Source organism: Epinephelus lanceolatus, chromosome 9, assembly GCF_041903045.1.
Source record: "Epinephelus lanceolatus isolate andai-2023 chromosome 9, ASM4190304v1, whole genome shotgun sequence".
Lineage (NCBI taxonomy): Eukaryota > Metazoa > Chordata > Actinopteri > Perciformes > Serranidae > Epinephelus > Epinephelus lanceolatus.
Genome location: NC_135742.1, coordinates 40,441,870 through 40,452,934, shown reverse-complemented (window position 1 = coordinate 40,452,934; position 11,065 = coordinate 40,441,870). Strand labels below are relative to the sequence as shown.

At 39.6% G+C, this 11,065-nt stretch overlaps 2 protein-coding genes across 2 annotated transcripts; both read right to left on the bottom strand.

Annotated features, from left to right (window-relative positions):
* Positions 1-3,107: 3,107 nt before the first annotated feature.
* LOC144464299 (uncharacterized) lies at positions 3,108-4,228 on the bottom strand. The gene is made up of 4 exons (XM_078170962.1): positions 4,071-4,228; positions 3,744-3,867; positions 3,567-3,647; positions 3,108-3,447 (listed from the first exon to the last, which is right to left on the bottom strand). The coding sequence occupies exons 1-4, from the start codon at positions 4,123-4,125 to the stop codon at positions 3,348-3,350; spliced, it is 360 nt and encodes a 119-aa protein (XP_078027088.1). The 5' UTR covers positions 4,126-4,228; the 3' UTR covers positions 3,108-3,347.
* A 4,279-nt stretch (positions 4,229-8,507) lies between these two features.
* LOC144464298 (C-X-C motif chemokine 11-1-like) lies at positions 8,508-9,629 on the bottom strand. Its single transcript, XM_078170961.1, has 4 exons — positions 9,472-9,629; positions 9,145-9,268; positions 8,968-9,048; positions 8,508-8,847 (listed from the first exon to the last, which is right to left on the bottom strand). The coding sequence occupies exons 1-4, from the start codon at positions 9,524-9,526 to the stop codon at positions 8,748-8,750; spliced, it is 360 nt and encodes a 119-aa protein (XP_078027087.1). The 5' UTR covers positions 9,527-9,629; the 3' UTR covers positions 8,508-8,747.
* Between the last annotated feature and the right edge of the window lie 1,436 nt (positions 9,630-11,065).

Here is an 11,065-nt window from a genome sequence, read left to right as displayed (position 1 = left end):
AAAGCCAGTGTGAATAGATGTAAAAGAAATGTGTGTTTGCATGGGTTGAGATATTAAGTACGTGCACATAACAAAAATACTATAAAATCTTACTTATGTTTGGTATGTCAGTATGTCTTTGGACTTTAAGGAGGATGTGATTATGATTAAGTGGAAAAAAAGATTTCCATCAATGTGGATTACTATATTAGATTGATAGGTGACCTCTGCTTGTGAGGTATTTGGGAAGATGAAGATTAGACGAATGTTGTCAGGTTGAGTATGATCTTATATATTTCCCTCAAAATAGCATCTTGTAATATCATAAATTGAAAGATGCAGATTTAATTAAACGTATTTGATAAATGATATATGATAAGTGAAATTATATATATATTTATTTAATTATATATGAAACAAAAATGAATTAGAAGAATGCTAATACTGTTCTGTGAATGAATGAAGTTAGTGAGTAGTTGTAGTAGTTAATGGTACAGTTGGTAAATTACATAAGAATAGCTTTTTGTCATTTTGCTTGAACTGTCTACACATCCATACAGTATACATGACACAGAAAGTCAGCTTTAATATTTCATCTTTGCACAACTAGAAGTAATCTATTCGGCAGCTCTACAATTAGTTCCAGTCAAGCCCCTAGTATGCTGGTTCCAAACCTGGGGGTCCTGACCCCCACTAGGGGTCGCCAAAGCTTCACTGGGGGGGTCACAAGGCCTTTTTGGAATTTGGGGGGAATGAGAAGACTTTTTAAAAAATCACAGTAGGCATATAACTTCGCATTTCATTCATGTGAAAAAACTCATTATAAATGTCATTTTCAAAGTCTCTATTATTATTCAGGGTAAAAAATAAAACTATTAAGAGAATACTTCATACTGCAAAATGACTGTTTATATATCAATTACTCACTGTATGTTACCTTGAATTTGTGAAGAAAACTGTTGTTCCCGCATGCCCCAACATTTTCATTATTTTTGAGAGATGAATTTTCTTGATACTTTTCAAAGCTTTCTTGATACAATTCTGTCTGTATTATGTATTTTTCAGATTTTTAACAATCATAGATACTTAAAGAAATACTTCACCCACAAAATGATTGTTTGTGTACCACTCACCGCATATTACGTTGTTTTTCTTGCATGCCTCCACGTTGAATGGAGAATCCAAAAAAGGCAAACATTCTTCATTATTTGAAGTGATTGGGGTCCATGTTTAACAACAGCAAAACTACATAAAATCTGTTTCAGAGGGCTGTTCATCTGTTTACAAACACCCACACAACTTGTGCACTATAATCGAAGTCTCATTTATCCAGCTGTACACTCAGTGCTTCCCAAACACATCAATTTTCACTAAAATGCTACACTATAAAACACTTCCGCCTATGAATAGCACACCCTGAGCGTGCCTTAGCAGCTGCGTGTGTATGAGCTCCACTTGAGTCGAGGTTGAATGCAGGTGTGTGCCCAGACATGCTACTTGTCTGTGTGTAAAGCTGTTTGAACGAATGTGTCTTTTTATTTGTAACATTTTATTGAAAATGCATGTGTTTGGGAAGTACTGATCATCCATCCATCCATTTCTGTACTTGTATCCTCTTGAGGGTCACGGGGGGGCAGGATCCTATCCCAGCTGACATTGGGCGAGAAGCAGGGTACACCCTGGACAGGTCGCCAGACTATTACAGGGCTAAAACCCATTCACACCTACGGGCAATTTAGAGTCACCAATTAACCTGCATGTCTTTGGACTGTGGGAGGAAACTGGAGTACTTGGAGAAAACCCACACTGACACGGGGAGAACATGCAAACTCCACACAGAAGGGCTCCCTCCTAGGATCGAACCAAAAACCCTTTTGCTGTGAGGAGACAGTGCTAACCACTACACCACCGTGCCACCCAGTACTGATCATACAACTGGATAAATGAAACTTCGATTACACTGCAAAAGTTGTGTGAGAGGGACAGCATTTAACAACAGCAAAACCATATCAAAACATCCATTTCAACTTGTGCAGTATAATCCAACTCCCAAATATCCAGCTGTAGCCTCAGTACTTCCTAAACACATGCATTTTCACAAAGTTGCTGTTAATATAAAGCATTTTTGCCTATAAGTGTTTCTGAGTGTGTCTGAGGATGAGTGTGGGTATGAGCTCAAACATATGCATGTAGGGGCATCGGTGGCTTAGTGGTAGAGCAGGCGCCCCATGTACAAGGCCGTTGCCACAGCGGCCCGGGTTCGAGTCCAGCCTGTGGCCCTTTGCTGCATGTTATCCCCCCCCCCTCTCTCTCTCTCTCTCTCTCTTTCACACTTAACTGTCCTGTCCATTAAAGGCAAAAAATGCCCAAAAAAATCTTAAAAAAAACATATGCATGTGGCCAGGCGCTAGACTGTCTGTACTGAAATGTTTGAAACGTGACATGTTTTTTGTGTGTGTGTGTTTGTTTTGGATTCTCCATTCACTCTGGAGACAAGCAAGAGACATGCATGCGTTTGAGAAGTACAGAGCATATGGCTGGATTAACGACACTTTGATTATACTACACAAGTTGTGTGAAAGGTTGAGAATTTACATTTTGATGTAGTTTTTCTGTTGTGAAGTGTGGTCCCCTTTTACCTAGATTCATCAAGAACATTTTTTTAATTTTTAATTCTCCGCTCATTGTGGAGGCATGCAAGAAAAACAATGTTTTCTTCATGAATTTAACATAACGATGTGTAATTGATATCCAAAAAAATCCATGATGGTTAAAAATCAGAAAATACATAATACAGACAGAGAACCATATAATAAAGTTCCTAAAATATCAGGAAATACTCAACAATAAACAATATTTATAGGAAATAATTTGCTAAAAAATCATCTAAATCACTCATTATACACAAACTTCCTGCAGTTATTGGGCTCACTATTTGGATTGATTGTACAGTTTATCAGTTGTTCTGTACTGTTACAGTTATGCATTTAATATAATTGAAAATATCCAGAAAATGTATCACTTAGACAGGATGTCAGTTTAGTCAATCATAGAAAAAGGGTTGGTCAGGAAAAAAGGTCAGGAACGACTCCCTTAGAACATAAAGACAAAACACAGAGCCCAGAGGGTCCAATCAGATGTGATTTATTTTAAATATTTAAAAAATATATACAGATTATTTACATGATATACATACGTGAAGACAATTTAAGTTAGTAGGGCAGGAACAGAAGACTGGCAACTGAGAACTTTGTGATCATTTATATACACTTATTTACATGTCAGAGGCAGTGATCATGATCAGCTCCTTCTATTATAACAGCAGTGTTTCAGCTCCAGTGTATCATCTGCAGTGCAGTGGTGGAGTCTTAAAGCTTGGATGTCTGATGGAGTCTCGTTGTATGAGTCTGACTGGAAGCCGTTGCCGTTGTCATCTTTGTCATGCTCCCAGCTCCATTCTTCTCCTGCCTGAAACAACATATGACACTGTTAGTAAAAATCAATGGAGATCTGACACATTCACAGCAGTATTTTATATTGGACACTGTGTTATGTTGTCTGAAGTTAGTGCAGTCCACCGTTCTTACTTTTCTTTGTTTTTCAGAATGAGCTGTCCGAGTGGTGACTTTGGATTAACACATTTTTTCATATCTGCTGTTGTTGTAATACTAGGAGAGAAGAGAGAGGCATGTTAGAGAGAAGCTGAAGAAATGCAGAAGAATGACATGTTGGTAAATGTGGCTTAATTCAGCTCATTTACTCACATAATCTCTGTATGTGGACAGAAGTTACTTGGGCTGTGTATGACTGGTTCTCCCTTGATGAGCTTCGAACTGAACCTGCCAATAAAACTGTAACACTTGCACTTACTGGAAAGGTCCCGTTGTCCTGTGGGAAGAAAAGACACAACCTTATTAGCTGCTGATCATCTCTTCAGCTGCATCCAAGATGCAGCATTACAGCCAAACACTCCATATTATCATACAGTTACAGAAAGCATGTAGAAAATAGTTCAAGTGTTGTACTAAAGTGGGATGTCAGCTCTATCACAAGTACAAAACAATCACAGAACACTGAACTGTTGACAGTACCTTGTGCACAGAGGACAAGCAGGCTGGCGAGAAAAGCGATGACAGCCGAATTCATAGTTGTTGGCTGTAGACAGGTTATGGCTCACACTGTGTCTTTCTTCAGTCTGGACTCCTGATGATGTACAACTCACAGGAGAACTGTCTTTTATACACTGGTCAACAGCCACAGAACTGCTGTGCAGTATGAGGCAATGGTTTCACATTCCAGTTTGACTTTCACTTTCTCTGTCCCTTCCTTTTTCCTCTCACATGCCTGCTTCTCAGGAATCAGAGACACTTCTCCTCCAGAGGCTTTGTTTCAGAGAAACATTAAAGGAGCAGTGTGTAAGATTTAGAAAGATTTAGTAGCATCTGGCAGTGAGGTTAGGAGATTTCAACCAGCTGAAACTTCTCCTGATAAGATTTCCTCCAGTGTTCATAGATCATAAGGTTTTTAATGGGAGCCAGATTATCCACATTGGTCTCTTCCTCTCCAAACCAAACAGATTCTGTGATTTAAACTGGTTAAAACACAGAATCAAGCACGTTCGCGTTGGAAAATCTGTGTTTTTCCAACACTGCTCGCTGTGAAGGGGCTTGTAACTAAGGTGGCCGACGCAAAAATATGCCAGTGTTTGGTTTGTCCATTCTGGGCTACTGTAAAACATGGCAATGCAACATGGCAGTCTCTGTACACAAGGACTTGTTCCCTTTGTAAATATAAACTGTCCATTCTAAGGTCATGAAAACACAACAATTCCTATTTTCAGGTGATTATACACTAAATATTATTATAACATTCCATTTCTCCTATCATATCCTCCTAAATCCTACACACTGAAACTTTAAAGTGTATATAATGGCTTTGTCTTGTAATATTGTATCCATACAATTGAGAGGTCTCTCAGGGAATCAGTTCAATTAATTTCAGCTTTGATGTCCAAATTCTTGCATACAACAATTTGTTAAATGAAAACATGAATGACTGTCTAATGTTGTGTTCACACCAAACATGATGGGAATGTTTATGTTGCGTTACTTGCATGAGTTTGAATGCGAGAATATTTTGTTTCCCTGCTGAAAGACTGAGGTTGCAGGTACAAGCGACCGAAATATGTTTCCTCCACGGGGTGACTGGGCTCAGCCTTAGAGATAGGGTAAGGAGCTCGGACATCCAGAGGGAGCGTGGATTTGAGCCGCTGCTCTTTCGTGTTGAAAGCCGCAGTTGAGGTGGTTCTGGTATCTGATCAGGATGCCTCCTGGGCACCTCCCGGTGGTGGTCTGGGAAACTCCAACTGGTAGGAGGCCCCGCGGTAGACTCAAAACACGCTGGAGGGATCATATATATCATCTGGCCTGGGTATGCCTCGGGGTCCCCCAGGAGTAGCTGGAAGGCATTGCTAGGGAGATGGACGTCTGGAATACTTTGCTCAGCCTACTGCCCCCGCGATCCAGCTTCAGATAAGCAGTTGAAAATGGATGGATGGATATTTTGTGTTGATTTGTTTCATACGCGAAAAGCACACTTCATAAGCACATGAAATTGCTGAATCAATAAATGAACTTCCACCGGTATGTCCACAGCATCATATGTGCCTGGAGAATCTCGATGCTGATTGGCTATCGTGACAAGAATAAGTTGCTAAAGTGCAGGGTTTTTTTCTCTCTCGAATGAACATATGATGCAAAATCGTACTACTTGCCTCATTAGTGCAGCTCAATTCACACATTTCGCATTGTTTGCATTGGTCGCATCAATCACGTCGTCCCATGGGAATAAAAAATGGCATCTCATGGCATCTTTACACTGACTTTACATTTAACTCACTTGTGCAAACTGTTGTATTTGCATCTGGTGTGAACACAAGATAAGACCTGGAAACACACAAAGATGGTGATTGCGTCATAAGATAGGTATTATTCTATGTATCTGAGTGGGAAATCATGTATTTACATTAATACATATACCAAAAGGCATCTTTCAGATAATGAGGTAGTTGAAATTAAATTTTAAAAAATCCTCTAACCTCAAGGGTCTATTCTAATGAATTCCCACTAAACTCTTGCTCTGCTTGAAAAAATAGTGGAAAAACATCCCATTTTTGCTGACTGGCTGAATGAATGATAGTGTTTCAGTTTCATTTTGTTTCCTCTTTTCTGTGGTTTGAGGGGAATTCCCTGAATCAGACATGACTTGCTCAACAGGATGTGATAAATATGGACATGTGTTTGGATCACTGGTGACCATGTAGTGCACTGGGTGATATTGCTGACGTCACAGTCTGTAACTGTTGCCATTCTGGCAGTTTGAAAACGTGCTTTTCTTGGTGATGCTAATGTGTAAATGCTTTAATAGTGACTGCTGAAGTAGCTAGTTTCATGTGGAATAGTCTTATTATCGTTATTTCCACACATGTGGAAATACTGCATGAACAGAGGACACAGCAGAGTTTAATTTGATCATATCCATTCCAACAAACACCACAGAGATTTATGGATATCAGCAACTTCTCCCTGAGGTGAGGGTGAAAACCACAGAGGGAAAGTGTCTGAATGGTTACACTTTTAGCCCACTTTTAGTTCACACGACTTTGCAGTGATCATTTTATAAATCATTTACATCATCATTTATAGTATGATGGAGGTGTTAACACAATCTGCTGGAAAACATTTGGATAGGTTAAAGGTGTCATACAATCTATCAAATTTATATGTGAACTAAACAGAATCAGTAACTTTTATTTCACACACTCTTATTTACACAAGTGCAGTTTTTCCACCACTGCTACTAATGCAACTGTAGCCAGTGTCTCACTGTCACTATCCTCATTCATATTTTAGGAAACTACAAATTATATTCAACCACAAAAAAGCCTGAAAACCTGGAAATCAGAACAGTCATACAGAGAGTTGTTGCATAGACATGATATACCATCTCATCTAGTTGCACTGGTGTGAACCGGCAGGGTTTTAGAATGTTGCACAACGGCACATTGCAAGTAGATGCCTGTTTCAACTCGTCTCATTGTAAGGGTCTTTGGTCTGAACTGGGCTTTAAATGGTGACAGCTAGGGCAAACGTTATTCAGTTCAATTGAATTCAATTTTATTTATGCCTAAACTGTCAATCTGGGGTTACGCCATGGTGACATTGCCCAACCAAAGTTGTCGCCATTGTAGCGACTTGACAAAGGACGGCATCCACCACTCACTCAAAGTGACCACGCCCCCAATTATGCATAACTTAAAGCCTTAAAAAGAATTAAGAGGGTGACTTATATAAAAACTTACCCCCATACAGTTGTCATGAATGTGGAAATTAGCTTCTACCAGGCTGTACACATGTTTATTTCTGCTGTAAAGTTGAGCATTTTAAGATGGGTTTCTAGTGAAAGGTGCAGGGATGAGTCCTATGACATGGAAATGAGTTAGCATTTTTGCATTTCAGGGTCCCTCATCTGAAAATCAATGGAATTTTTGATGGGTTTTTGGTTAGATGCATGAAATAAGGACTGTGATTAACACAAGCTCAAAAGACTTTAATGTTTTGTTCTACGACATAAATACATACCCCACCCATGAATTTGGAAGCTTTGGAAACCAAAATCCAGTGGAGCAATTCTGTTGGCTTGTTGACAAGAGAACTTGACAAGCTTCAAGGTTGGCCTACAAAATCAAAAGAAAAGAAAAAAACATTGTCCGTGCAGCACTTTATGGGATTGACTTGCTCTTTAACCCAGCCTCAGATGGCCATTTATGGAACTGCAGTTTTTAGCACGTCGGTGTGGTTTTTATTTATTTATTTATTTTAGGTTTTTTTGCCATTTGAAAGTGACACAGTAAACTGACCTTGGGCAGCAGTAGCTCAGTCCATAGGGTCTTGAATTGTAACAGTATAGAACATACAGAAATGTTGTTGTAATCAAGTACAGACAGAAAAAAATGACTGAAAAATAGTGTAGCAAAAGTCAGACAGCCTTTGATTTTTTATGATTTTATTATTATTATTTTTAATTAAACATTGAATGTATCATGAACAGCAGTCTGCTGTCAAGCCAGATTCCTGAGTGTGTGTACGAATCAGCGAGCACAATATGGGTACAATTTAAAGTTTTAATGTCAGGACAGTCAAAGACATTGGTGGAAGTGGAGAGTACCATGAACTTGGTTGTATCTGCCTTTAAAAGACGTCTATGATTACTGTACAAAGTGATGATTGGAAAGCATCAAAGGCAGAATTAAGGTGAGTCTGAGCCTGAGGCATATAAAATTGCATCATCTGCAAAAAAACAGAAGAATTACATTGTATGTGTAATGATAATACTTACTGCATGCTGATGGTAATAGGGTTAACTCAGCAATGTTATTGTAAGTACATTATATTAACTGGTGAATGTCAGCACATTATCACTTTGCATTATGTTAACATACATGAAAACAAAACACAGAGCCCAGAAAGTCCAATCAGATGTGATTTATTTTAAATATTTAAAAAATATATACAGATTATTTACATGATATACATACGTGAAGACAATTTAAGTTAGTAGGGCACGAACAGAAGACTGCCCACTGAGAACATTTTGATCATTTATATACACTTGTTTACATGTCAGAGGCAGTAATCATGATCAGCTCCTTCTATTATAACAGCAGTGTTTCAGTTCCAGTGTATCATCTGCAGTGCAGTGGTGGAGTCTTAAAGCTTGGATGTCTGATGGAGTCTCGTTGTATGAGTCTGACTGGAAGCCGTTGTCGTTGTCATCTTTGTCATGCTCCCAGCTCCATTCTTCTCCTGCCTGAAACAACATATGACACTGTTAGTAAAAATTAATGGAGATCTGACACATTCACAGCAGTATTTTATATTGGACACTGTGTTATGTTGTCTGAAGTTAGTGCAGTCCATCCGTTCTTACTTTTCTTTGTTTTTCAGAATGAGCTGTCCGAATGGTGACTTTGGATTAACACATTTTTTCATATCTGCTGTTGTTGTAATACTAGGAGAGAAGAGAGAGGCATGTTAGAGAGAAGCTGAAGAAATGCAGAAGAATGACATGTTGGTAAATGTGGCTTAATTCAGCTCATTTACTCACATAATCTCTGTATGTGGACAGAAGTTACTTGGGCTGTGTATGACTGGTTCTCCCTTGATGAGCTTCGAACTGATCCTGCCAATAAAACTGTGACACTTGCACTTACTGGAAAGGTCCTGTTGTCCTGTGGGAAGAAAAGACACAACCTTATTAGCTGCTGATCATCTCTTCAGCTGCATCCAAGATGCAGCATTACAGCAAAACACTCCATATTATCATACAGTTACAGAAAGCATGTAGAAAATAGTTCAAGTGTTGTACTAAAGTGGGATGTCAGCTCTATCACAAGTACAAAACAATCACAGAACACTGAACTGTTGACAGTACCTTGTGCACAGAGGACAAGCAGGCTGGCGAGAAAGGCGATGACAGCTGAATTCATAGTTGTTGGCTGTAGACAGGTTATGGCTCACACTGTGTCTTTCTTCAGTCTGGACTCCTGATGATGTACAACTCACAGGAGAACTGTCTTTTATACACTGGTCAACAGCCACAGAACTGCTGTGCAGTATGAGGCAATGGTTTCACATTCCAGTTTGACTTTCACTTTCTCTGTCCCTTCCTTTTTCCTCTCACATGCCTGCTTCTCAGGAATCAGAGACACTTCTCCTCCAGAGGCTTTGTTTCAGAGAAACATTAAAGGAGCAGTGTGTAAGATTTAGAAAGATTTAGTAGCATCTGGCAGTGAGGTTTGGAGATTTCAACCAGCTGAAACTTCTCCTGATAAGATTTCCTCCAGTGTTCATAGATCATAAGGTTTTTAATGGGAGCCAGATTATCCACATTGGTCTCTTCCTCTCCAAACCAAACAGATTCTGTGATTTAAACTGGTTAAAACACAGAATCAAGCACGTTCGCGTTGGAAAATCTGTGTTTTTCCAACACTGCTCGCTGTGAAGGGGCTTGTAACTAAGGTGGCCGACGCAAAAATATGCCAGTGTTTGGTTTGTCCATTCTGGGCTACTGTAAAACATGGCAATGCAACATGGCAGTCTCTGTACACAAGGACTTGTTCCCTTTGTAAATATAAACTGTCCATTCTAAGGTCATGAAAACACAACAATTCCTATTTTCAGGTGATTATACACTAAATATTATTATAACATTCCATTTCTCCTATCATATCCTCCTAAATCCTACACACTGAAACTTTAAAGTGTATATAATGGCTTTGTCTTGTAATATTGTATCCATACAATTGAGAGGTCTCTCAGGGAATCAGTTCAATTAATTTCAGCTTTGATGTCCAAATTCTTGCATACAACAATTTGTTAAATGAAAACATGAATGACTGTCTAATGTTGTGTTCACACCAAACATGATGGGAATGTTTATGTTGCGTTACTTGCATGAGTTTGAATGCGAGAATATTTTGTTTCCCTGCTGAAAGACTGAGGTTGCAGGTACAAGCGACCGAAATATGTTTCCTCCACGGGGCGACTGGGCTCAGCCTTAGAGATAGGGTAAGGAGCTCGGACATCCAGAGGGAGCTTGGAGTTGAGCCGCTGCTCCTTTGTGTTGAAAGCCGCAGTTGAGGTGGTTCGGGCATCTGATCAGGATGCCTCCTGGGCACCTCCCGGTGGTGGTCTGAGAAACTCCAACTGGTAGGAGGCCCCGCGGTAGACTCAGAACACGCTGGAGGGATCATATATATCATCTGGCCTGGGTATGCCTCGGGGTCCCCCAGGAGTAGCTGGAAGGCATTGCTAGGGAGATGGACGTCTGGAATACTTTGCTCAGCCTACTGCCCCCGCGATCCAGCTTCAGATAAACAGTTGAAAATGGACGGATGGATATTTTGTGTTGATTTTCTTCATACGCGAATAACTCACATCATAAGCACATGAAATTGCTGAATCAATAAATGAACTTCCACCGGTATGTCCACAGCATCATATGTGCCTGGAGAATCTCGATGCTG

Bases quoted from the DNA above. Each gene is read 5' to 3' on its own strand.
- LOC144464299 (XM_078170962.1), bottom strand. From the start codon at position 4,125: ATGAATTCGGCTGTCATCGCTTTTCTCGCCAGCCTGCTTGTCCTCTGT. The intron at 3,868-4,070 runs GTACTGTCAACA...TTCTTCCCACAG, and splicing joins GCTTGTCCTCTGTGCACAAG to GACAACGGGACCTTTCCAGT. The intron at 3,648-3,743 runs GTGAGTAAATGA...CTTCTCTCCTAG, and splicing joins TGTCCACATACAGAGATTAT to TATTACAACAACAGCAGATA.
- LOC144464298 (XM_078170961.1), bottom strand. From the start codon at position 9,526: ATGAATTCAGCTGTCATCGCCTTTCTCGCCAGCCTGCTTGTCCTCTGT. The intron at 9,269-9,471 runs GTACTGTCAACA...TTCTTCCCACAG, and splicing joins GCTTGTCCTCTGTGCACAAG to GACAACAGGACCTTTCCAGT. The intron at 8,848-8,967 runs GTAAGAACGGAT...ATGTTGTTTCAG, and splicing joins ATTCTGAAAAACAAAGAAAA to GCAGGAGAAGAATGGAGCTG.